This window comes from Mobula hypostoma, chromosome 2 (genome assembly GCF_963921235.1).
Source record: "Mobula hypostoma chromosome 2, sMobHyp1.1, whole genome shotgun sequence".
In the NCBI taxonomy this organism is placed as follows: Eukaryota; Metazoa; Chordata; class Chondrichthyes; order Myliobatiformes; family Myliobatidae; genus Mobula; species Mobula hypostoma.
Genome location: NC_086098.1, coordinates 112,525,741 through 112,551,877, shown reverse-complemented (window position 1 = coordinate 112,551,877; position 26,137 = coordinate 112,525,741). Strand labels below are relative to the sequence as shown.

The following is a 26,137-nucleotide window of genomic DNA, read 5'->3' as shown; positions in this document are numbered from 1 at the left end:
CCTGGTCATTATTAATTATAGATGGCAATACTTTCTTTAATCGCGAAGCCAGTATTTTAGTCAGTATTTTACATTCCACATTAATTAAGCTTATAGGCCTATAATTGGAAGGATCTATTGCATCCCTGTCTTTATTTTGGGATCAACGATATTAATGCTTCATTAAATGTATTAGGTAAAGATTCCAAATTAAATGCTTCTGAATAGATTTTTGTTAGAATAGGAGCCAATTTGTCCAGAAATTTCTTATAATACTCAACTGAGAAGCCATCCATACCTGGAGATTTCCCCATTTTCATAGCTGCAATAGCCCGTCTGACTTCATCCTCAGTAATTGGGGCATCCAAGGACTCAGCTTGTTGTGGGGATAATGTAGGCAATTTTATGTTAGCAAAAAACTGATTCAGCTCTTCCTGGTCATGGATAAACGGTCATGCATATAAATGTTCATAAAACTGTTGAAAGGCTTGGTTTATTTCTTTAGATGATGACACTAATGTATCCCCCTTCTTAATTACAGGTCTAACACTATTCGTATTCTGCTGCTTTAAATATCGTGCCAGCAGCTTACCAGCTTCGTAGAAACTAGTTTTTAATCTAAATAATGCATATTCTGCTTCTTTGTTATATATGTTATTTAGCTGGAATTTCAAATTGCACAGATCTTTGTATAAGGCATCGTATATTGTCTTGATAAGACCTTTTCCAATGTGGTTATTTCTGCTTCCAGATTTTTTATTTGCTCCATACTTTCTTCCTTTTATATGTTTGTGCTATTAATTTTCCTCTTGTATACGCCTTGGATGACTTCCATACCGAGGACAGCTTTACTGTGGTCCCTATGTTCAATTCAAAAATTGAAGTCAGATCCTCTGCCAACTTATCACTGAAATCCTCTTCTTTTAACAGCATAGTATTCATTCGCCATCTACCCTTCCTTCCCCTTTCAGTATTTAAATCAATTTGAATTTCAATTGGTGCATGGTCTGATAATGCTATTGGGCCAATTTTACAGTCTATCACCTGTTCTACAATGGAGTTGGATATTAGAAAAAAATCTATACTATAGTAGAATTTATGTCTATGAGAGAAAAATATATATTCTTTTCCAGATGGATTAACCAATCACCATATATCCACCAGACTGATATCCTCAATAAGTTGATGTAAGGCAACCCTGTCCCTAGGTACTGGTGATGTCTGAAATTTGCTTTTATCAATAACAGGGTCCATTGCTTGGTTAAGGTCTCCTACTAAAATTATTTTTCCTTCCTTGGTACCTAAAATTTTGTTCACCTTGTTAAGAAAGTCTGGATCTTCCTTATTACGTGCATATATGTTACAAAGTACTACTTTCACTCCCATTAATAAGTGCATCTATTATCATGCCTTCCTTGTCTTTAAGTACCCCAAGCAATACAAAACTAAGTTTTTTGTTAACTAAAATCATTGTCCCATTTTGGTTGCTATTAAGTGATGAATAGAATACCTGGCCCACCCAATTGCTTCTAAATTTCAGTGCTTTAACATCTTTAAAATGTGTTTCTTGGACAAATGCAACATCAATTTGGTTACCTTTAAGGTATGATAAAATCTTTTTCCTTTTGATTGGGTTTCCACGCCCATTAATGTCCCATGATATAAAATTAACCATTTTCATGTCTTAAACTTCATGCACACATGTGCAAAAATATACATTTACCCGGATGGCTGAGTCTGGAATGCAATAAAATGAAAACTCCGGGAAAAAAAACCTGCTGTACTCTATCCCCATGCTCAATTATTCCCAACAAACACTGCAAATGCTGCGCTCTCAAACAACATGTAAACAATCAACATATCCCAAAAACATAGAAATAATATATTCCTGCCAGATTAACTAACAAATAAAAATTAAAAAACAGGCGGAATAAACTCCACAAAGAAACAGAAAAGAAAAAGGCACATGATATGGTCCGCAAAGTGCCGTGCCAGCTAGTAAGCCTAGTCCTAATCAGACCACTTCATCCAGCTCCCCACCCACCCTGTTATACCTAAAAAGTTATCTTCACCTATTACTGTAATCATATCCCGTCTATCAGTCAGTGCCAGTGCCGCAGTTTTCTTGAATGAATTTCTCTGCTTCTGCAGCAGTAGTAAAGAACTTGTTTTTTCCTTTCCACGTGAAGTGTAGAACTGTTGGATTAGCGAGTGTATACCTCATGTTGACTTCTTGTGGCATTTTCTGAGCTGTAGTATATGCCCTCTGTTTTTCAGCCAATTCTGTGGACATATCTGGAAAGAAGAAGACTTTGCAACCCTCCCACTCAACTCTTCTCTTTGCTTTGGGCGCTTGCAACACTTTCTCTCTGGCTGAAGAGCGCAAGAATCGTATTAGGACCAGCCTTGGCGGGAGGGCGATCCTCGCTCGGCCTAGGAGCCGGGGCCCAATGCGCCCTGTTAATCTCAAACTCTGCGTTCAGTTAGATGCCAAATCCTTTGGACATGATTCTTTGCATACACTTAATCAGACTGCCCGTTTCCGCACCCTCCTTTAGACCGATCAGCTTGATGTTGTTGTGTCTGCTCCTGTTCTCAAGCTCCTCGACACGGTTCCACAGCAGGTCCAAGCGTTTATTATTCTGCTAACTGGCACCCACCAGTTGCACAGTGGCATCCTCCACACTAGAGAAGCGGCCCTCGGCTTCCGTCAGCCTCTCTTGAATGGCGGTGATGGAGATCTTCAACTCCTTTGTCGTTCCCTTAATCGTAGATACATCAGCAGCCACCATGAGTAGAGTGGAACTCATACGACTAACCTCAGCCAGTAAATTCTCCATGTTGGAGCCTTGGTCCGTCTGTATTGTTAGTGTGGCTTGAATTCCGGATTGTGGGCTCTGTCTTGTAGCCACACAGCCCATTGTAACACTCTTAGAAAGTCTTGACATCGTACAGAGTTATCTCACAAAGTTGTTATTAGCACTTTTAGTGAAGAAAACAAACAGTTTCTAACTGCGGGACGGCTGTATCCAGACAAGACGGGATAAGTAGGTTCTAATTAATAGAATTTCATGGTGGGTTGTCGGAGCTTTGTTAACATGCGGCCATCTTGCCCAGCACCCACCTGACTCCTCATGGGCTTTCTTTAAAATGGAGATGGAAGATCATGTTTCTTAGAGCTTAGGAGGGATGAAATTGATATAGAGTTGAAAACATGGAATTAATAAAGGATGCCAGTGACTGATTAGTGATCATCATGTAATGCAAATCTTCGACAAACCTTGGGATTGCGAATGACGTATATCCCCTCCGGTTTTGTAGGTTCTGAAGTGGTCAATGTAGGACTTGTAGATTTTTCTGCATATAGGGCACAAGGATGCTGAAGGGGTGTGCAGGTGGGTAGTTTTTGAGGTGATGAGCTCCTTCTGCTGCATACTCGGGTAAGTACAATGTCACTTTGGATCATGGAGCATGGGGCACAGTAGCTGGGGATGTTGCTCTTCTTCATTGAGGCCTGAAGCATATCCTTGAATGTTTTTACTCTGTCTAGTAATTGTTAGGTTTAGAATGTTATGAGCGAAATGCAGGTAAAGGGGACTAGCTTGGATAGACATCTTGTTAGACATGAACTGGTTGGGCTTAAGCACCTGTTTCCATCCTGTATGGCTCTGTGATTATCTCCTCTATTGGTGGAGCTCAGAATATAGTTTGTTTCTGGAACCTGATGTCAGGCACGTGAAGGACATGGCCTATCCAGTATGAAGAATGAAGAGCATGTGGGATTTTATGCTAAGATTGTTGACCTGGGAAAGGATAGCTTGTTGGTTCATTCCTGTGAATTTGTAAAATTTCAAAGAGATAGCATGGGATGCATATGTTAGGTAGCACTGGACTTGGAGGCATATAGAATGGCTGGATGGTAGATTGGTTATGGGAAGTTTTGATTGTTTTCCAGTGTCTCACCATGAACCTTTATTGTGTTAGAGGACGACATGATGCAGTAGATTCAAGTTTGTGGAGACGCTTGGTCTTGCTAGTATTGACTGGAAGGCTTTCTTGTATGCTTCATTGAATGAGGCAACAGTATCTTGGAGCTTGGTTTCCAAGAATGTGCAAATGCATACATTGCCTGCATACCGGGGTTTAGGTGGCCTTGATTGTCGATTGTCGTTTCCCCCTTGGTTTTGAAGATCAGCATCAGTCCCACTTTAAGTTTGTGTAGGTACAACTTCCAGTGAAAAAGATCGAGGGAAGTGTTAGGGCAATGCTGTGGCATTCTGTGACAATGATCTTCACTGAGATTGATTTCGTTGTATTATCGTATTCCTGCCATTATAAGTGTAGCCCCCCCCCCCCCATAAGCCTCGGGCTCGCTTAACTCATTTTCGTCTAGGGGAAGCAGCCTTCGGCCCAGCCAAACTGGGTAATTGAGTTTGTGTGGATGCTGTCTGATGTACCCCACCCTGCCAAATAACAGACAGTACACCATATATGATTAAATGATTACAATTTATAGATATTTGTCGGAGCAGTGCTGCCAAGATAATCAAGGACACGACCCACCCAGCCAACACACTTTTCGTCCCTCTTCCCTCTGGGAGAAGGTTCAGGAACTTGAAGACTCGTACGACCAGATTTGGGAACAGCTTCTTTCCAACTGTGATAAGACTGCTGAACGGATCCTGACCCAGGTCTTCGCTGTACCCTCCAAATATCCTGTCTCTCGGTTTTTTTGCACTACCTTACTTTCCCTTTTCTATTTTCTATTTATGATTTATAATTTAAAGTTTTCATATTTACTATCGATTTGTACTCCAGGGAGTGCGAAGGACAGAATCAAATATCGCTGTGATGATTGTATGCTCTAGTATCAATTGTTTGGTGACAATAAAGTATAAAGTATAATAGAGATAAAATATAAAAGGAAAGTAAAAGGTGCCAATCTTATCAAAGTTCAACCTCTTCGTGCACAAACAGTTGGAGCTCTAGTAACGGTCCTCTTTTCGCCATTCGATTCCCTCTGACCACCTGGACCTATCGCCTGGGACCAACCACGGTGGTCGACCAGATGCTCCACATGAATCTGTCTTTGTCTCCTCTCCTCGCTGAAGACCCTGGACCTCGGACTCTGGCTCAGGGTCCGCCCCGTCGGCCAGCTCACAGCATCGCATCCACTCTCTCTCTCCCCATCGTACCTTCTGCCCAAAAACCCGCGCATCACAATAGCTTACAGGCACACAAGAAAGAATAACATCTATCCCAATTGGTTCGTTTCTTCTCTTATCAGTAATGTAACCCAAACAAGCTGCTAGTGAGAGAACTTTCTCAGCAGTTAATGTAACAAAGAAGCCATTTTAATTAGCCTACACAGTAACATAAAAGAAGAAACCCCTTACACTAGTATCTTTGTACAGCTGATATGAGAAAACTGTTCCATGTTCCTTCCCAGTTGATGGAATTATAATGAGGTCAAAGAAGTCCCATGTACAATCACTTGTGCTGCTCCTTACTACTTTTTAAGAGTTATTGTACAATGAAGATCATGGCCGCTCTATCTCTATTTGACAGGATACACACAGTGACTCAAGGAACATCCTTTGAGTCCATGCAAAGAAGTAGTTGTGGAGAACTCCCTGTGGCCGACAGCAGAGAGACCCCTCTATTGTTGGCACAATCGAATATGTCTCGTTAGGTAAAGATGAATCCTTGGAATATCCTTCACAGATGTGGACTGTGACTGAAGCTTTTCTCTTATATGGGAAATGCATTATTGTTTGTTCATCAGACACCCATCTGTAGCCAAAGATAAACCCTCAAGTATGGTTGCCTTCTCCATAGGCTTCATTATGTGGCTTGTTTTTAGTTTTTAAAAAAACACAAGGACCAATCAAGCAGATGCCTTTTATTGAAAGCAAGAAGTCTGAACTAAGGACTAGTGCCATAATACATAAGACCATAAGATATATGAGTAGAATTAGGCCATTTGGCCCAATGTGTTTGCTCTGCCATTCCATCATGGTTGATTTATTATCCTTCTCAACCCCATTCTCCTGCCTTCTCCCTGTAAACTTTCACAGCCTGATTAATCAAAAATGTATCAACCTCTGCCTTAAGTATACCCAATCACTTGGCTTGCACAGCTATCAGTGGCAATGAATTCCACGGATTCATCATCCTCTGGCTAAAGAAATTTACCTTCATCTCTGTTCTAAATGGACGTCCTTCATTTCTGAGGCTGTGCCCTCTGGTCATAGTGCCCCCCACTATAGGAAGTACCCTCTCTACATCCACTTTATCCAGACTTTTCAATATTCAATAAGATACAATGAGATAGAAACCATAGAAAAACTACAGCACAGAAACAGGCCTTTTGGCCCTTCTTGGCTGTGCCGAACCATTTTCTGCCTAGTCCCACTGACCTGCACACGGACCATATCCCTCCATACACCTCACATCCATGTATCTGTCCAATTTATTCTTAAATATTAAAAAAGAACCCGCATTTACCACCACGTCTGGCAGCTCATTCCATACACCCACCACTCTGCGTGAAGAAGCTCCCCCAATGTTCCCTTTAAACCTTTCCTCCCTCACCCTTAACCCATGTCCTCTGTTTTTTTTCTCCCCTTGCCTCAGTGGAAAAAGCCTGCTTGCATTTACTCTATCTATACCCATCATAATTTTATATACCTCTATCAAATCTCCCCTCTTTCTTCTACGCTCCAGGGAATAAAGTCCTAACCTATTCAACCTTTCTCTGTAACTGAGTTTCTCAAGTCCCGGCAACATCCTTGTAAACCTTCTCTGCACTCTTTCAACCTTATTTATATCCTTCCTGTAATTTGGTGACCCAAACTGAATACAATACTCCAGATTCGGCCTCACCAGTGCCTTATACAACCTCATCATGACATTCCAGCTCTTATACTCAGTACTTTGATTAATAAAGGCCAATGTACCAAAAGCTCTCTTTACAACCCTATCTACCTGTGACGCCACTTTTAGGGAATTTTGTATCTGTATTTCCAGATCCCTCTGTTCTACTGCACTCCTCAGTGCCTTACCATTAACCCTGTATGTTCTACCTTGGTTTGTCCTTCTAACATGCAATACCTCACTCTTGTCTGTATTAAACTCCATCTGCCATTTTTCAGCCCATTTTTCCAGCTGGTCCAAGTCCCTCTGCAGGGTCTGAAAACCTTCCTCACTGTCTACTACACCTCCAGTCTTTGTATCATCAGCAAATTTGCTGATCCAGTTTACCACATTATCATCCAGATCATTGATATAGATGACAAATAACAATGGACCCAGCACTGATCCCTGTGGCACACCACTAGTCACAGGCCTCCACTCGGAGAAGCAATTCTCTACTACCACTCTTTGGCTTCTTCCATTGAGCCAATGTCTAATCCAATTTACCACCTCTCCATGTATACCTAGCGACTGAATTTTCCTAACTAACCTCGCATGCGGGACCTTGTCAAAGGCCTTACTGAAGTCCATGTAGACAATATCCACTGCCTTCCCTTCATCCACTTTCCTGGTAACCTCATTGAAAAACTCCAATAGATTGGTCAAACATGACCTACCACGCACAAAGCCATGTTGACTCTCCCTAATAAGTCCCTGTCTATCCAAATCCAAGATCTCCCTTCATTCTTCTGAACTCTAGGGTGTACAGGCCTAGAGATATCCAACACTCCTCAGATGTTAACCCTTCCAGTCTTCAGGTTCTCGTGAACCTCCTCTGGACCCTTTCTGATGCCAATACATCATTTCTTAGATAAGGGGCCCAAAACTACTCAATGCAGTCTGATGAATGCCTTATAAAGCCTCAGCATTACATCCTTGCTTTTGTATTCCAGTCCTCTTGAAAAGAATGCTAATATTGCTTTTGCCTCCTTATACCAACTCAACCTGCAAGATCACCTGTAGGGAATCCTCCAAGAGGACTTCCATGTCCCTCTTCAACTCTGATTTTTGAATATTCCTCCCATTTAGATCAAGATCATACCATGTTGTACACATGGTTCTTAAAAACTTTGTAATGATGATTTCTGGTTAAATTCATATAGATTGTGGATATTTGAGGAAAAAATTCCTTTTATAAAAATATGACCAAAGATGTTTAGAAATATAAGAAATTCAGCACAATTGGCATTAATAATACAGGAGAGCAATATTGACAACAGTTGAACTTAGTACTGAATAGTCATTTTGTCTGATCAAGGTCAAAAGTCAGGAACAAATGCTGTCTGAGCAAACAGCATTTCTTTGAAAATTAGAATTGATGATGTAGAAACATGGAAATTAGAAAATGGTAATTCCCATTACCCAACTCATTCTCCACAACCATGCAAGTTATTCATCCAAAAATAAGTTCAGTTCTGTTTAGAAAGCCCATATCCAACAACCATGTAAGCAGTGAGGTCCAAATCATAACTACAGTTTAAACAAAATCAATTTTACTGATATCATGGAAACATAGAAAACCTACAGCATAATATAGGCTCTTCGGCCCACAAAGCTGTGCCGAACATGCCCTTACCGGAGAAATTACCTGGGGTTACCCATTGCCCTCTATTTCTCTGAGCTCCATATACCTGTCCAGGAGTCTCTTGAAAGACCCTATCATATCCGCTTCCATCACCGTCACCGACAGCCCATTCCACGCACTCACCACTCTCTGAGTAAAAAACTTATCCCTGATAACTCCTCTGTACCTACTTCCAAGCACCTTAAAACTGTGCCCTCTCGTCCTAGCATTTCAGCCCTGGGAAAAGGCCTTTGACGATCCACACGATCAATGCCTCTCATCATCTTATACACCTCTATCAGGTCATGTGTTGGCGCATGGCCGTGGTTAAGGCGTCGGTCTAGTGATCTGAAGGTCACTAGTTTGAGCCTCAGCTGAGGCAGTGTGTTGTGTCCTTGAGCAAGACACTTAACCACTCATTGCTCTGCGACGACACCGGTGCCAAGCTTTATCGGCCCTAGTGCCCTTCCCTTGGACAACATCGGTGGCATGGAGAGGGGAGTCTTGCAGCATGGGCAACTGCCGGAATTCCATACAACCCTGCCCAGGCCTGTGCCCTGGAAACCTTCCAAGGTGCAAATCCATGGTCTCACGAGACTAACGGATGCCTATATAGAAACCATAGAAACTACAGCACAGAAACAGGCGTTTTGGCCCTTCTTGGCTGTGCCGAACCATTTTCTGCCTAGTTCCACTGACCTGCACATGGACCATATCCCTCCATACACCTCCCATCCATGTATCTGTCCAATTTATTCTTAAATGTTAATAAAGAACCCGCATTTACCACCTCATCTGGCAGCTCATTCCATACTCCCACCACTCTCCGTGTGAAGAAGCCCCCCCCAATGTTCCCTTTAAACTTTTCCCCCCTCACCCTTAACCCATGTCCTCTGCTTTTTTTCTCCCCTTGCCTCAATAGTAATATATATTACTATCAGGTCACCTCTCATCCTCCGTCGCTCCAAGGAAAAAAGGCCAAGTTCACTCAACCTATTCTCATAAGGCATGCTCCCAGGCAACATCCTTGTAAATATCCTTGCACCCTTTCTATGGTTTCCACATCCTTCCTATTGTGAAGCGACCAGAACTGAACACAATACTTCAAGCGGGGTCTGACCAGGGTCCCATATAGCTGCAACATTACCTCTTAGCTTCTAAACTCAATCCCACGATTGATGAAGGCCAATGCACAGACAATTTTTAACGACAGAGTCAACCTGCGCAGCAGCTTTGAGTGTCCAATGGACTCGGACCCCAAGATCCCTCTGATCCTCTACACTGCCAAGAGTCTTACCATTAATACTATGTTCTACCGTAATATTTGACTTACCAAAATGAACCACCTCACACTTATCTGGGTTGAACTCCATCTGCCACTTCTTCGCCCAGTTTTGCATCCTTTCAATGTCTTGCTGTAACCTCTGACAGCCCTCCACAACACCTCCAACCTTTGTGTTATCAGCAAATTTACTAACCCATTCCTCCACTTCTTCATCCAGGTCATTTATAAAAGTCACAAAGAGTAGGGGTCCCAGAACAGCCCTGGGGCACACCACTGGTGACCGACATCCATGCAGAATATGACTTGTCTACAACCACTCTTTGCCTTCTGTGGGCAAGCCAGTTCTAGTTCCACAAAGCAATTTCCCCTTGGATCCTATGCCTCCTTACTTTCTCAATAAGTCTTGCATGGGGTACCTTGTCAAATGCCTTGCTGAAATCTATATACACTATATCTACTGCTCTACCTTCATCAATGTGTTTAGTCACATCCTCAAAAAACTTCTTTCAGGCTCGTAAGGCATCATCTGCCTTTCACAAAGCCACGCTGATTATTTCTAATCATATTTTGCCTCTCCAAATGCTTGTAAATCCTGCCTCTCAGGATCTTCTCCATCAACTTATCAACCACTGAAGTAAGACTCACTGGTGTATAATTTCCTGGGCTATCTCTACTCCCTTTCTTGAATAATGGAACAACATCTGCAATCCTCCAATCCTCCAGAACCTCTCTTATCCCCGTTGATGATGCAAAGATCATCGACAGAGGCTCAGCAGTCTCCTCCCTTGCCTCCCACAGTAGCCTGGGGTACATCCCATCTGGTGCAGTTACTTATTCAACTTGATGCTTTCTAAAATCTCCTGCACATCCTCTTTCTTAATATCTACATGCTCAAGCTTTTCAGTCCGCTGTAAATCAATCGCCAGGATCTTTTTCCATAGTGAATACTGAAGGAAAGTATTCATTAAGTACCTCTGCTATCTCCTCCGGTTCCGTACACACTTTTCCACTGTCACACTTGATTGGTCCTATTCTGTCACGTCTTATCCTCTTGCTCTTCACATACTTGTAGAATGCCTTGGGGTTTTCCTTATTCTTGCTCGCCAAGGCCTTCTCATGGCCCCTTCTGGCTCTCCTAATTTCTTTCTGTAGCTCCATCCTGCTAGCCTTATAATCTTCTAGCTCTCTATCATTGCCTAGCTTTTTGAACTTTTCATAAACTCTTCTTGACTAGAGTTACAACAGCCTTTGTACACCATGGTTCCTGAAACCTACCATCCTTTCGCTGTCTCATTGGAACGTACCTATGCAGAACTCCACACAAATATCCTCTGAACATTTGCCACATTTCTTCCGTACATTTCCCTGAGAAAATCTGTTTCCAATTTATGCTTCCAAGTTCCGGCCTGATAGCCTCATATTTCCCCTTACTCCAATTAAACACTTTCCTAATTTGTCTGTTCCTATCCCTCTCCAATGCTATGGTAAAGGAGATAGAATTGTGCTCACTATCTCCAAAATGCTCTCCCACTGAGAGATCTGACACCTGACCAGGTTCATTTCCCAATACCAGATCAAGTAGAGCCTCTCCTCTTGTAGGCTTATTTACATATTGTGTCTAAAACCTTCTTGAACACACCTAACAAACTCCACCCCATCTAAACCCCTCACTCTAGGAGCATGCCAATCAATATTTGGGAAATTGAAATCTCCCACCACGACAATACTGTTATTATTGCACCTTTCCAGAATCTGTCTCCCTATTTGCTCCTCAATATCCCTGTTACTGTTGGGTGGTCTACAAAAAACACCCAGTAGAGTTCTTGATCCCTTCGTATTCCTAACTTCCACCCACAGAGACTCTACAGACAATCCCGCCATGTCATCCTCCTTTTCTGCAGCCGTGACGCTATCTCTGATCAGCAGTGCCACATCCCTACCTCCTTTGCCTGCCTCCCTGTCCTTTCTGAAACATCTAAAGCCTGACACTCAAAGTAACCATTCCTGCCCCTGAGCTATCCAAGTCTCTGTAATAGCCACAACATCATAGTTCTAAATACTGATCCACGCTCTAAGCTCATCCACTTTGTTCATAGTACTCCTTGCATTAAAATAGACACATCTCAAATCATTGGTCTGAGTGCATCCCTTCTCTATCACCTGCCTATCTTCCCTCTCGCACTGTCTCCAAGCTTTCTCTATTTGTGAGCCAACCGCCTCTTCCTCCGTCTCTTCACTTTGGTTCCCACCCCCCAGCTGTCCTCTTTTAAACTCTCCCCAACTGCCTTAGCAAACCTCCCTGCTGGGGTAATGGACCCCTGGGATTCAACTGCAACCCGTCCTTTTTGTACAGGTCACTCCTGCCCCAAAAGAGGTCCCAATGATCCAGAAATCTGAATCCCTGCCCCCTGCTCCAATCTCTCAGCCATGCATTTATCCTCCACCTTACTCTATTCCTTTACTCACTGTCGCGTGGCACAAGCAGTAATCCCGAGATGACTACCTTTGCGGTCCTGCTGCTCAACTTCCTTCCTAACTCCTTGTAGTCTCCCTTCAGGACCTCCTTCCTTTTCCTGCCTTTGTTGTTGATAACAATATGTACCACGACCTCTGGCTGTTCTTCCCACTTCAGGATATCTTGGACGCGATCAGAAACATCCCGGACCCTGACACCTGGGAGGCAAACTACCATCCGTGCTTCTTTCCTGCATCCACAGAATTGCTTGGCTGACCCCCTAACTATAGGGTCCCCTATCACTGCTGCCATCCTCTTCCTTTCCCTACCCTTCTGAGCCACAGGATATCCCTCAATATCTTTTGCTGTTGTGGTCCTACGCTATTTACTGCTTACAAACTTCACTTTATTTACCTGATTTAAAATTATTTTGTAACATTTATGAAATAAAATTTTGATGGTGTATCTGGCAGGCCTGTAAGGTGGACATTTCTATCACTTTCTAATGTGCCGTCAACCTCACATTTTAGTTTTGTGTATGATGCTTTCACATTCGGCCATTACAAAGTTGAGATAGAGCAGGGATACAGAGAACTGAATGATCAAAGAACTGAAAAGCTACAAATAGTATCTGCCTGTTCAGCCATCTGGGGATTATTGGAAAATTTGAATTTGCTTAATAATGTTCTTACAGATGTGTTACTATTGCTCAAGGATCTTATGTATTTACTTCCATCAGAGCTGACACATCATCTAGTTTGTGTAAATCTGGAAAGTAAAATATTTGTTTTTTTCAGTTAGAAATGTAAGATTTAAAGCAAATGTGTTATGTTTCAAATTGCTTACATTTGAACAAAAAATTGACTGTGAATTTTGTTCAATGTGATGACAATTTAATTGTGTTATGTCTTATGCCACCTGTTGTCACCAAAACAGTCTCTCTTCATCTTTGTTGGTTTTTCAAAATGTGCCCTGGATTTTTTTTGTTTTCATTTTGTGCCACCTGTTGTCATCAAAACATTCTTCATCAAATTGTACTATTTCTTCACCATATAATCCATACAGTAATGATTTGTATTGCAAATTGTTTTGTGCAACAAAATGAAAACAAGTAGTCATGGGACAACTCCCCTACCACCACTGACACCAGTGAATAAAGGGAAAGAACTCAAAATTTTGAAGCTTGTTAAATGAAAAGCACACTTGATGTTAAACCAGTTCACTGGTTTGCTTATCAGGCATTTGCACAAGGATTAGAATTGCATCATTCAGTTTCAGCTGGCATTTTGAGGAGTAATATGTTAAAATGTAGCTAGCTGGAAATCCCCTTAGATATATTTGTACGTACAGGAAATAACCTTGTTTATAGGCACCTAATCTTCCCAGTGGTCAGTTTAAAGGAGAGATTAAACTATTGTTCTAAACTAACACGAAGAATGGAACAAAACACTGCACCGAAACGTTGGATCGTATTGTTTAATGGAAAACATTGTTTATGAACTTCATACTACAAATTTCTGCTTCCTATACACATGAACGCAAATAAACAAACTTTATTATTTTGCTGATCATAAGATTAGTCAATCTGTTAAAGCTTTGCCAAAGAGCTTGGATATTACTATTTCTGCAATAACCAAATGAAATGGAATTTTGAAATTAAAACTATGTATATTTCTGCATATTCTGTTTTCAATTTGAAATCAATTCACCAAAATCTTGTAAATTTGATTTCAAAAGTATTCATTGTGTCATTAATTTTTAGTATTATATTTAACAAATAGTGGAAAGAAAATCTGAACGACTCGGAATTTATCATTTTGGTTTTGTACTCATGTGTTGCTAAAATAAGGAACTCATTCAGAAGCAGTCTTGATTCTCCCTTCAAAACACCATTGAAAGTTCATGTGTGTAAGATTAGTAAGATTTTCTGTAGTGTATTTGTTTTGCTGAATATGCAAAAGTAACATTAGTTTTGTACAGTTCTAATGAAATAGCACCTCTTTGTGAGCATTGACAGTATTGCTTATATTGTGAAAGCTTGCAACATTGTCTTTCAACTTTTCTTAAATTGACAACAATGAACAACTTGTCCCAAAAAACAGAATTTTATTTTAAACATAATTTGAAGCCAGCATGTAGCTGATTTGAGTTGAAATTCCAAGTCAGCTAAAAGTAGATCACTACAGTACTTGGACGTTAGCAGTATTTTTAAATAGACAATAGAAGATAGCACAAAAAATTATTATTTGTGAACAAACTGTCTTCTACAAAACACTTGTGGTTTACAGCTATGAGCTTTATTTTGTGTGAGCTGTTATAAGTGAACAATGAAAACAATCTATCAACAGCTCTTCATAATCTGGTTAAACTTGACTGTTGAATTAAACGCTCTAATCACACACATTACCTTTGTTCAGAATATAAACCAAGTTTTGGAATCTGCATAGGAAATAAATTTTCAGTGCAAATTTTGCAAAGCGAGGGACTCTGTGGTATTTAATTTCCCCCACCTGAAGCATATCTCTTAACAACTTTGACCACAAGCCGAACCTGTGCAGTGGTTGGTGTTGTGGTTTGCAAGGTGTATGGTAGATTTTTATGAACCTTATCATTTGAGCTTCGTTCAGACTGCAACTTCTTCCTGACAAGGTGTGTTCAAGAGATCTGTGTAAAAAATATAGTTTTACTCTTTTCTCGAGGTGATACTTTTTTTTTACAAGCAACCCACATAAGTTCACCTGAACAGTCTGTGAAGATGTGTCCTGGTTTTAGGGTATCAATGCTACAAAGTGAAATCTGCATTTTTTAGAGGTTCTTTTTTTGTTACAATCGAACTGCATTAATTAATTTAAACAGGTTAAAAGGATCTGTTTAGATTTTAAAAATTGTCAATATTATGAAAGGAAATCAGAGTACAGAAAGAAGGGGAAGAGAGGCATGAATCGTGATGCTAGGTATATAAAAATGAAAACCTATGACAGAGTTGACACTTTCCCCTTTACATTAATATGTTTTGGTTTCATTAGTGAAAAAGTCCCAAATCAGTTGACCTTTCTTCAAGTAAAATAATGCATTTTTGGCTTCAATAGCTATAAAATTGCAGCTGAAGTGTTTCAGATTTATTGGCTGTATGAATAACTGTAATATTGACTCAGTTTTTCTCCCCCGATATAGCGTATTGTGATCTGCTACCTTGAGATTAATTTTCTTGAAGAAATTTACAAGGAAAAATAAATACAATAGAATTTTATGAAAAATTATACATAAACAAAGACTGACAACCAATATACAAAAGAAAACAAACTCTGTAAATAAAAATAGTATTGAGAACATAACTTGTAAAGAGTTCTTGGAAGTGAGTGTGTAGGTCATAGGATCAGTTCGGACTACTGGTGAATTAAGTTATCCGCACAGCAATATTCCTTGTCCTATCTATCCTTCTGTCACCTTCTGTGCAACTTAAAACTAATTTCTTTTCTCTCTTCTCCAGTTTGATGAGTTTTCAACTTGAAAAGTTCACCATTTCCCTTTCCACACATGGTAACAGACCTGCTGCGTATTACCATCATTTTGTTTTTATTTCCGTTTTTCAGCATCAGTAGTATATTTTTTTTGCTTTCTTGTGAAGCTTTATCAACTTCAGACAGTTTTAAGACATTTTTTCTGCCAGGCTACTCCCTCAAACCCACAATCTCTGCCACTAAGTGCTAGAAGCACCACCATGGAAGGTTCCTTTCCATGTTGTATCCAATCATGATCTGGAATTTTATTGCTAGTCTCAATGGCATTCCTGACCCAATAACATCATAGGAGAGTGATTCAAGAATGTGGTTCATTAGCATTCTCCCAAGGTCAATTAGGGATGGGCAAGAAATGCTAGGTTAGATATTACTTGACAAACTACCATCCAGGCCCGTCAACATGATGGTCATACTTTGTACATAAAACATTACCAGAACTTATTTGATAGTGCATATCCACTGTTTAAATGAAGCTAGTGCTTTTGCTAGAAACAATGGTTTTTGAAATGCCTTCTATCCAAACATGAATTTAAAAAACCTGATATTCAGAATAATATGACTCTTTGTGTGGTAATCAAAATATGGCACTTTATCAAATGTTCTTAGGAAATTCAAATTTGCAGTGCCTTGTAAGTATTCATCCCCCAACCCTTTGTTCACATAACTGAGTATTACAACCAGAGAATAAAAGAAAATCTGCAGATGCTGGAAATCCAAGTAATACACACAAAATGCTGGAGGAACTCAGCAGACCAGGCAGCATCAAGGAAAAGAGTACAGTTGACGTTTTGGGCCGTTGACTGTACTCTTTTCCTAGATGCTGTCTGGACTGCTGAGTTCCTTACAACCAGGGATTTTCATCAATTTAACTGAAAATTTTTACTTGTGTGTCACATGCTCTTTTTTTCCCAAAGAGTAGAGCCCAAAAAACAGGGAACATTGTAAAGCATGAAAAACTAAAAATTCAAAACCAGAAATGTCAGCAGTTCAAAAGTATTCACTCCCCCTTTGCTCAGTACTTAGTTGAACCACTTCTCTCAGCTATTTTAGCCAGTAGTCTTTTTGGATAAGTCTCTATTAGCAATGCTCAAGATGATGGAGCAAGATTTGTACATTCCTCTGCAAAGTTTTTCGGGCTGTTAGTTGGGGAGCAGTGGTGGACAACAATCTTGAGGTCTTGCCAGAGATGTTTGATCGGGTTAAGGTCAGGACTCTGACTGGGCTATTCAAGGGCACCAATTTTCTTCATTTGAAACAACTCCGTTGTTGCTCTGGCAGAGTGCTTTAGGTCATTTTCCTGCTGAAAGACAAAATTCCTCCCCAGTTTAAGCCTTCTGGCAGAGGCTAGCAGGTTCTTGTCCAGGATTTCTCTGTATTTAGCAGCATTCATCTTCCCATTAATCCTGCCCAGATTTTGATCCCTGCTGTTGAAAAGCATCCCTATAGCATGATACTGCCTCCACCATACTTTACAGTAGGGATGGTGTTAGTGGCTGATGTGTAGTATTAGATTTATGCCAAATTTACTGCTTAGTGTTGAGACCAAAAAGATCCACTTTAGTTTCATTCAACCACAAGACCTTTTTCCGCGATCTTTCAGTACCTCCTAGGTGGCACTTTGCAAGGTCATTACAGGCAAGGATTTGTGTTCTCCCTTTCAAAGCAAGAGCTTCTTTCTTCCCACTCTTCCATAAATACTCTTTTTGTGCAAGGCCGTAAAGACTTTGGAGACAGGATCTTCACCTCCAGTTGCAGCTCACTCAGAGTGACTGTTGCTGTCACAATAGCCTCTCTTGCAAGTGCTGTTCTTCTCTGGTGACTAAGTTTAGAGGGTGCCCTGACCTAGGTAGTGTGGCTGTAGTTTCATATTTTTTTCCACTTTTCACAATGGACTGCAATGAGCTCTAAGGTATGTTCGGTGTCTATGGAATGTTCTTGTAACCTTCCCCAGATTAGTGCTTCTCTATTACATTTTCTTGACTTGTCTTGAATGCTCTTCTGTCTTCATTTTGTTTTGATCTGTTGAAAATTGACCATACTGTTGGACCTTACAGAGAAAAGGGGTATTTATTCAGACAGTCCTCCAATTTTCTACATCAGCAAATTGGGTGAGTTGGTAGAGGAATATACAGTATTGCATCTGAGGAAAGTTAGCAGGGTCATTAGAAAGGGGATGAATACTTTTTCAGCCTCACAATTTTAGTTTTAAATTTTTAATGAATTGTTGACAGGTATTGGAATTTTTCTTTTGATTTGACATGACATACAATATTTTGTAGATAAGCTTAAAAAAAACCTACTTCAGTATATTTTAAATTTAGAAAATGAGACCGTAATATGTGAAAATAGTTCTGAGGGCTGAATACTTCTTCAAGGCATTATAAATGTAATGTATCATTTAAGCAACCCATTAGTAATGATCTCAAAGAATTCTACTGCATTTATCAAGAATGATTTTCTTTTTGAATATCTTTCATCAATTCTTATTGTCAATAGTACTGAAACTCAGCTTTCTTTGATCACAGCACTTTTAAGATTGTGCTTATTGCAAGTAAATTAAAGATATAACTAAAGTCTTTGTAAGACTTTATATAGAATGTCAGTAAAAGCTGTTCGAAAATAAAGTTCTCTGGGTCATCTTCAATATACATTGCTCTACCTTTTTATCATACTGCATACATTCTTGTGAATCTGGGTTAAAATACTGACATTGAATTAATATTATAATAAATAAGGGTGATCAATAAATGAGGCTTTCCCAGTGTTACATACACTCTAGGAATGGTAAAAGAAGAGATTTTAAGAAAATCATGGTCTTTTTCTGTCCATTTATTCAGATAAAAGGTATATTTATTCACTATAGAGCAATGATCATTTCTCAGATGAAAGATGCATTTGACAACTACCATAAAGAATATTTCCTTGTAATCTACCATTAAGATTACTTTTCTACTTAGAGTAAAGATTGGATTATTTCATAATACTGGCTTGCTAATATTAGGAATGATGTTGAATGATAAGATTATAATTGTAGGATGTACTCGTTGTCACTTTTTTAATATTTTACTTGCGTTTTTCTGTTGCTTTCCCTTTAATATTGCCAAATGCAGCACTTTTCATTTTGCCATTAAGCCCGCAAACAGAGGACATTGGCTTTTAACAAGCCTGGATTGAATCTGAACTAACTTATCCGGAGAGATTTATTGTTTATTTGTTGTTCCTTTCTGCACCTTGTGGTGCATTGGGCTGCAACCTTGCCGTTTCTTTAGAATTTGTCTTTTTTGTTTTTACAAGGCTGAGTTGCTAGCTTGATGCTCAACCCAGCATGGATGGAAAGTGTGCAAGAAGGCTGATTCAAACCCGGGACTACTTGCCTTGAAGTCTGGTGCGGATGCCACTGCACCGTTGACGGGCTTAGAGTGATTTATACTGGATGTTAAGAATAGAACTTTCCAGGCGCAGATGCATGGTCTTGCGAGACTAACGGATGCCACCACCAATAATAGACTATGCCTACGAAATCAAATCAAATAAAACTTCTTTGATTATGCATATCTCCTAAAATCAATGCTTATGAGGAAATATGTTGATTTTCTTAATGCAAAGACAATTCACATTTCCATTATTTCTGATAGTAACTCAGAATGGCCATTAAGAAAGATTGATTATTTTGAAAATAAATAGCTTGCATCTTAAACACTCTTGAATATTTAACAAAAGTATACATGATATTAGTTGAATTCTGAGCAGAAGGAAGCAGGTTTGGATCTGGCTCACATACCTTGTCTATCTGTCCCCAGCTGCAATATTAGATAGGGAAGTGCAAGTTATGAAAGTGAGATGTTCTCTTTTTCCTTACTTCATCCATGATACTCAATTTAAATTTTGCTTTATATTAGTGAAATAAAGAGATAGTTGTCATGAATAAATGTAATATTAGAGGATTTTTGATTGAGAATAGTTTGTAGGAGAAAGGAAATTATCAGATATTGTAAAAGGATGTGCTTATTGCATCTGTGGTTACTCTTTTGGTTTTCCTATGTTTAGGAACAATATCAATGAGTAGGTATGCTATATTAGTCATGTCAGTGTCTGTAAAGTTCAAAAACAAAATCCCACATTTCCTTGATAGGATTAGAATTGTAGACCTCAAACCAGAGTGAAATGAAACTTGAAAAGGGGTTTTTAGAAAGATGATCTAATTCTTTACTCTATTGAATATGTTCCAACGTGATATTAAAATGTTAAGTAAGACCAGTTTTCTGTTAAAATTAAAGCTCATTTTCTAGCATTTCCCCTGCTTGATATAACTTTTTTGATGTTTATTTAACTGATGGAGTAAAACAAATAATCCTTATGGCCTCATTTTTCTAATACAGTACTGAGTTGTTAACCATCTTGCATTAATAATTTTTAAAAATTAAAACAGGTTAACTTTCAGTCAAAATTGACCCACAAAGAGCATGGAGGAGAGAAGGGAAACAGTTTTGGGGAGCGAATTTTGAAGTTTTGGTATTAAGCATGTCAGGGATGAATGGTATATCGCAGGCATGAGCGCAGCTGAGATTGCAGACTTCAGAAACTTGTAGGGAAAGTGTGTTCTGAAATGGAGATGTGATCACATTAAAAAAAAATATTCATACTGAGACATTGCCAGGTGGTGAGCAGGATTTGTTTCAAGTTAGGAATTGAGTGGCAGAACTTTTGGTCAGCTCAATTTGCTAACTCAGTGTAGAAGATGAAATCTGCTAAAGGCCCTACTGAACTTTACAACAGAATGAGTTATTGTTCCAGGTGGTTGAGCAGCGACTCTTTTTGGGGAAAAAAACTTGTTTCTTATTTGAATAAAGTCAGGATTGCTCTTGAACTATTCAAAAAATCAATTTTATTCATTGTCCCTACAAAGATTGAAGATGGTTTCTCCCCACCAATTTACTTAGTTATGGAGAATTTGGGTCGAATGATATTTATCATCTACACTGATTCTACAGTATATCAATGACTTAGATGAGAATATTCAAGCATGTTTAGTAAGTTTGCAGATGACACTAAAATAAATACAGATAGTGTCATAAACGGTGAAGATGGTTATTAGGAATTAGAGAGATTTTGATCACGAGGTAAATGGCCCAAGGAATGTCAAATGCAGTTTAATTCAGTTACTGTAAGGTATTGCATTTTGGCAAGACAGGTCAGGGTATGACCTACCGTGAAGAATAGAATCCTGAGGAGTGTTGTGGAACAGCAAGTCCTAGGATTTCATGTACTGTATATGGTTCCCTGAAAGTGGTAGTCAGGTCAGCGTACTGAATTCTTCAGTTAGGACATTGGGTGTAGAAGTTGCAATGTTATGTTGCAGCTGTACAAGATATTGATGAAGCCACAGTGGAATATTATGTTTGGTTTTGGTCACCCTGCTTTAGTTTTTGTATTGTTCATGTAGCACCGTGGTCCTGAAAAACATCTCGTTTTTACCGCGTACTGTACCAGCAGTTATGGTCAAAATGACAATTAAAAGTGACTTGACTTGACTTGAAAGATGCTAGTAAGATGGAAGGAATGCAAAGGAGATAAACGAGGATGTAGCAGAAGTTCGCGGATCTGAGTTCTGGAGAGAGGTTGAACAGATAGGTACTTTATTCATTTGGAGTGAAGGAGAATGAGCAGTGTATTAAATCATGAGGAATGGTGGATGGACATGATGTTTTTTTCTTCCAGAGTAGGGGAATCAAGAACTAATAGGCATAGGTTAGGGTGAGAAGGGAGAGATTTAATAGGAACTTAAGGGACAAACTTTTCCACCCAGAGAGTGGTCTGTATATGGAATGAGCTGCCAGAAGAAGTGGTTGAGCCAGGTACATTAACAACATTTAAAAGGCACTTGAACGGATAGGAAAGAACAGATGTGGGCAAAATGAATTCAAATAGGGCCTATTTAGATGGACATGTTGGTCAGCATTAACTGGTTGGGCCAAACGGCTATTTCTGTGCCGCATGATATGAATTCTAATTGTCTTGAGAAAAATATAATGCTTGTAGAGTGTGTTTTCTTTGAATGAAGTGAAATAGGTTGCTATTTTCAGCTGTTTACTTTTTATTGCAGGTCTAATAAAGTAAAATTTATATTTCATGTTAATAAATTTACTTTGAACTTTGAGCATTGACGAGTCAAACAAGGGGACACAGTTGTAATATTAGGGGCTAGCCTTTTAAGACTGACAGGCATGGAAATTTCTTCAGGATTCTGTTGTGGTTATTATTCTATGCGTTTATTGAGTATGCCTGCATGAAAATGAATCTCAGGATTATATATGGTGACGTATATGTACTTTGATAATACATTTAGTTAGAACTTTGAACTTAGAATCTCCAGAGTTTTTTGTCTCAAATGGAGGTCAGATCTTTACCTATAAGAGGTAGATAAATATTTGAAAAATTGAGAAATTAAGGTTTGTTGGGAACTAGAGAAGTCAAAACTAGCATTGATTGCCCATGTTCAGGTTGAATGTCTGTACAAACCTGAGGATCCTGGTGGCTCACTTCTGCTCCTATTTTCTCATGTTACTATGCATATGTGGGGTAGATATGACAGGAAAAGCTTGGTGTAGTTTTTAATCTTCTGGCTTGATTCTAATGGTACCATATGCTTCAGACGGTTAACTCTGCTGGCAGTATAAGTTCAAAGTTCAAAATACAAAGCATGTATAAATTACACAACCTTGAGATTCGTCTCCTTACAGGCAGTCACAAAACAGTCTCGAACGAAAACATTAATAAAAGATCAACACTCAATGCACAGAGAGGGGAAAAAAAGCATAAATCGGGCAAGCAATAAAAGCAAGTAACAGAATTCAAAATGAATACATAGACATGAATCCTGGAACAGCCGGAGTAAGCCCACGGCCTCAGCCTCATTGCCACAGAGAAAGGAGCAAATGTTGCAGACCAGTGAGCAGAACCAGCCCGACCCTCATCTCCGGTCCCAACACCCTGCCTTTTCAATCCATCTGGCCTGGCGTTTAAATCATCTGAAACTGGGTCGTGCTTCACTCTTAAGATCTGGGCCCTGTTACATTGACACGCACTGGGCCTGGACCCTGCCGCCAAGTTTTGGCCTGTACCTGACCTTTCCAAATTGACCCAGCACTTTGATACATCCAACTTCGCTCTCAGTTTAGGTGAATGGGCTCTGAGATTCCTCTGCTGATTTTTGTCAGTATCGCTCGCTGTAACTCTGTTTCAGCCTTTCTCCAACCACTGTTTCCTGAACATGCCTTGACCTCGCTCTGCATCACATCCACGCAACTTGACCCTCACCTTTACTCGTCTCTTCATTGTTTGCAGTGATTATTTACCACAATTTTCCACAGGAAAATAATGTAATTAATAATTTAGGTGTATTTCTTGCTTTATGAACTGCCAGTAAACTGTCACCCATCTTCAGTGGTGTCAACTTAAACCAGAATGCTACACTGCATCAACTTTGCCACTTATGTCCAAAGTAAATGGTGGTTTGGCTTTGGGATTGCCTATAATGAAGTAGGCTCTTTCCACTGCTTTCTGTAGCCTTTTCTGTTCCTGGCTATGTTGGACGCAATTTGTATTATAAATATATTTGGCTCTAATGCAAATAGACTATTTTATTAAATCAAGATAAAGATTCTAAGCTGTCTGCCTGAAATGTAATGCTGAATATGAGATGCATTTGAGCAATAAGTTTTGTGCTGTCTTATGCAAACAAAAAGGTCCTTAAATTTAAGTCACTTCAAATGATTCATTTGAGCACGTTTTATAGTGTAGTACCATTATGGAGTACTTGATTTAATAAAAATTTACATTTGTAAGTTATATATCCCAGTTTACATTTAACTTACATTTGTAAGATATATAGAACTCATTTGAAATAAGAATTTGTTCCAGAACATGTGCCAGAAATTTTTTGTGTTATTTATTCATTCCATTTGAAGTATTTTTGGACTGCTCAGAATATTACCATGTTCACCATTGTATTCTCACGATGTTTAATATTAGGTGTATCGCAGCACTTACCTGAAAACTTTCTTGAAGCATAATGGGTAGCTGGTGGGAGGGTAAAGAGTTAAAACTCTATAAGTAGGTTTGTACACTTACATTTGTGTACATATGTATGTGCTTGCACATGAAGCTGTACATCAAGGGATGGGTGGAATAGTTTCACAAATATGGGAGAAGTAGCCACACATGAAATTGGCTCTCTGGTACATTTATAAATTGCCTCTGACAAATTAAAGTCCAATGTGCATCAGAATGGATTTAAAAGCCAGTTACTTTGTTATTAAAAATATAAAATTCTGGAAATACTCAGCAGGTCAGGTAGCATCTTTGAAGAGTGAAAATTAATGTTTCAAATCAATGAACTATAATTGCACGTGAGGTAACTTTTTCAAGTGGCACTGCTTGGATTTGCATGTTCCCTAGTCAAAGCTGATTACAATTTTGTAATACCGTGTTTTATATGGCTAAAACAGTTTAGTGTAGCAAAAAAGATGGAAACCATTACAGAAAGTTTACTTAGTATGTGTAATTTTACCATTCTCCCCTCCTGATTTCATTATTTTTGTACCTCAGGCAAAGCAAGGGAGCAACCAGCTAGAGTTGATGCCGACATCATACCAAAAGTAGCAAAAATGACAGTATCTGGAAAACAAGTAACAGGATTTAATATACCAAGGTACCATTCTTTATTCCCTGTCTTGCATTGGTAAAATGTATTAAATTGCTGCTCATGTTTGCATAGATAAGATGTAAGTATTTAAAGGAAAATGAATGTTTTTGACAAAGGTATCGTGGGAAGTACAACACAGTGATAGTTTTCAGAGATAAGTAGTACTTATCTTGATTAGAGTGAGACTGTTTTTAAATCCGAACTGTCTTGCTGAAATAGTTAACATTTCACTTTTGTTTTTGCTAAAATGGTGTGGGAAGGGATTTGTGTAGAAACGGATGAACTTATGAAAATGTGCTGAATATTGTCTGACCTCTGCTTAAAAAGATGGAGAATAATCAGTCTGTGTCTATACTAAAATGTCACAAATTTGTTAATAAAAGAGGAGGATTTATTTGAAGGCTATTGGGGGAAATCTGAAATGAACCAGACTTATTTGATGCAATTAATTCTCATGATTAATAAAGTTTAGTATAATACAAAACTGATATGAGCTTTAATGTTTTTTCATGTCTGCAAGACCTATTTCAGGGTTTTTTTCTCGGTAGGGTAACTGATACTATATGTGTTGGCTGCATAGCCAAAAAAGGTACCAGTTTTACTAATCAGCTAAGTACATTTGAAACACAATGTAAAGATGCTGAATTGTGAGTAATATTGAGAAACTGTTTCTGTACCATCTTGAAATGAATTTGATTCTATAATGACCTCATTTTTCTGTATTAAAAGTGTGCAGATTGGTGCACATGGGCATTTACGTTGGGGGACAGGTTACCCTGCTTTTATAGTTATTGTACAACTACAGAAAGAGTGTAAACCCAATGTATTATCCAATTTTTGTAGTCCCATAAATTATTTTTAAATGGCAATAAACATGGAAGAGCTCCTGTCTGAAGAATAAATGAAGATACTGACCCAGAAAATGCCCATGGTTTTTCATGGTGTTAAACAGCATTTTTCTCAAAACTGATGCTATTTCTAAAAGTTGCAGAAAGGGTGTGAACTTGTATTTTGACCTTTACAGACCAACGTGGTTAGGTTGCTCTGTATGATATTGTACTAAGCTAGGCACAGTATGGCATTCCCTATTGAGGTGTTGCAAGTTCTCAGCCTGTTGCCCAGCAGGAACGATCTTTGCAGCCAACTATTAAAAGGCCATATCATAAAACAGGCAATACACTTCCAGTTGCAGGAAAATGTTAACATATTTGGTACTCATAGAATGATGAGGCAAAGGTGTTAGGAGAATGCTCGGTGTTGAAAGGACTTGGATGTGTGGATGAATAAGAATATATCCAGGTGTATGTCCTTTATGCTTGTGGCAGTGGAGAAGGAGCTTTTCAGACACATCTCTTAAGTCTGAATGCCTGTACTTTGGGTTGCGTTGCCCTGCTCCCAAAGGGAAAGGAGGTGATTTTTTCCCTTCCCTGTGAATGGAGCTTCAGTGACCTACAGCAGTAAACTGTGAGAGTGATCATAACCCTGACCTCCATAGCAGTCTAGGTACTCAAAAAGAAATCATATTTGGTGTCAAAGATTTTATTGAAGTTGAAGAACCTAATGAGTTTTAGAACTTTAAATCGCACAGTTTTGGGGAAGTAGTTAATACCATTTGGATTCAGTGAGTAATTAAAAGCCGCCATTTAGAAAAAAA

At 39.2% G+C, this 26,137-nt stretch overlaps 1 protein-coding gene across 1 annotated transcript in view; it reads left to right on the top strand.

The window, feature by feature from the left end:
• Positions 1-26,137, top strand: part of hbs1l (HBS1-like translational GTPase) — a 181,637-nt gene that overhangs the window by 99,190 nt on the left and 56,310 nt on the right. Inside the window, exon 5 of the mRNA XM_063040428.1 lies at positions 24,387-24,489. Coding sequence (XP_062896498.1) covers positions 24,387-24,489 — 103 coding nt within the window. The remainder of the gene's footprint in view (positions 1-24,386; positions 24,490-26,137) is intronic.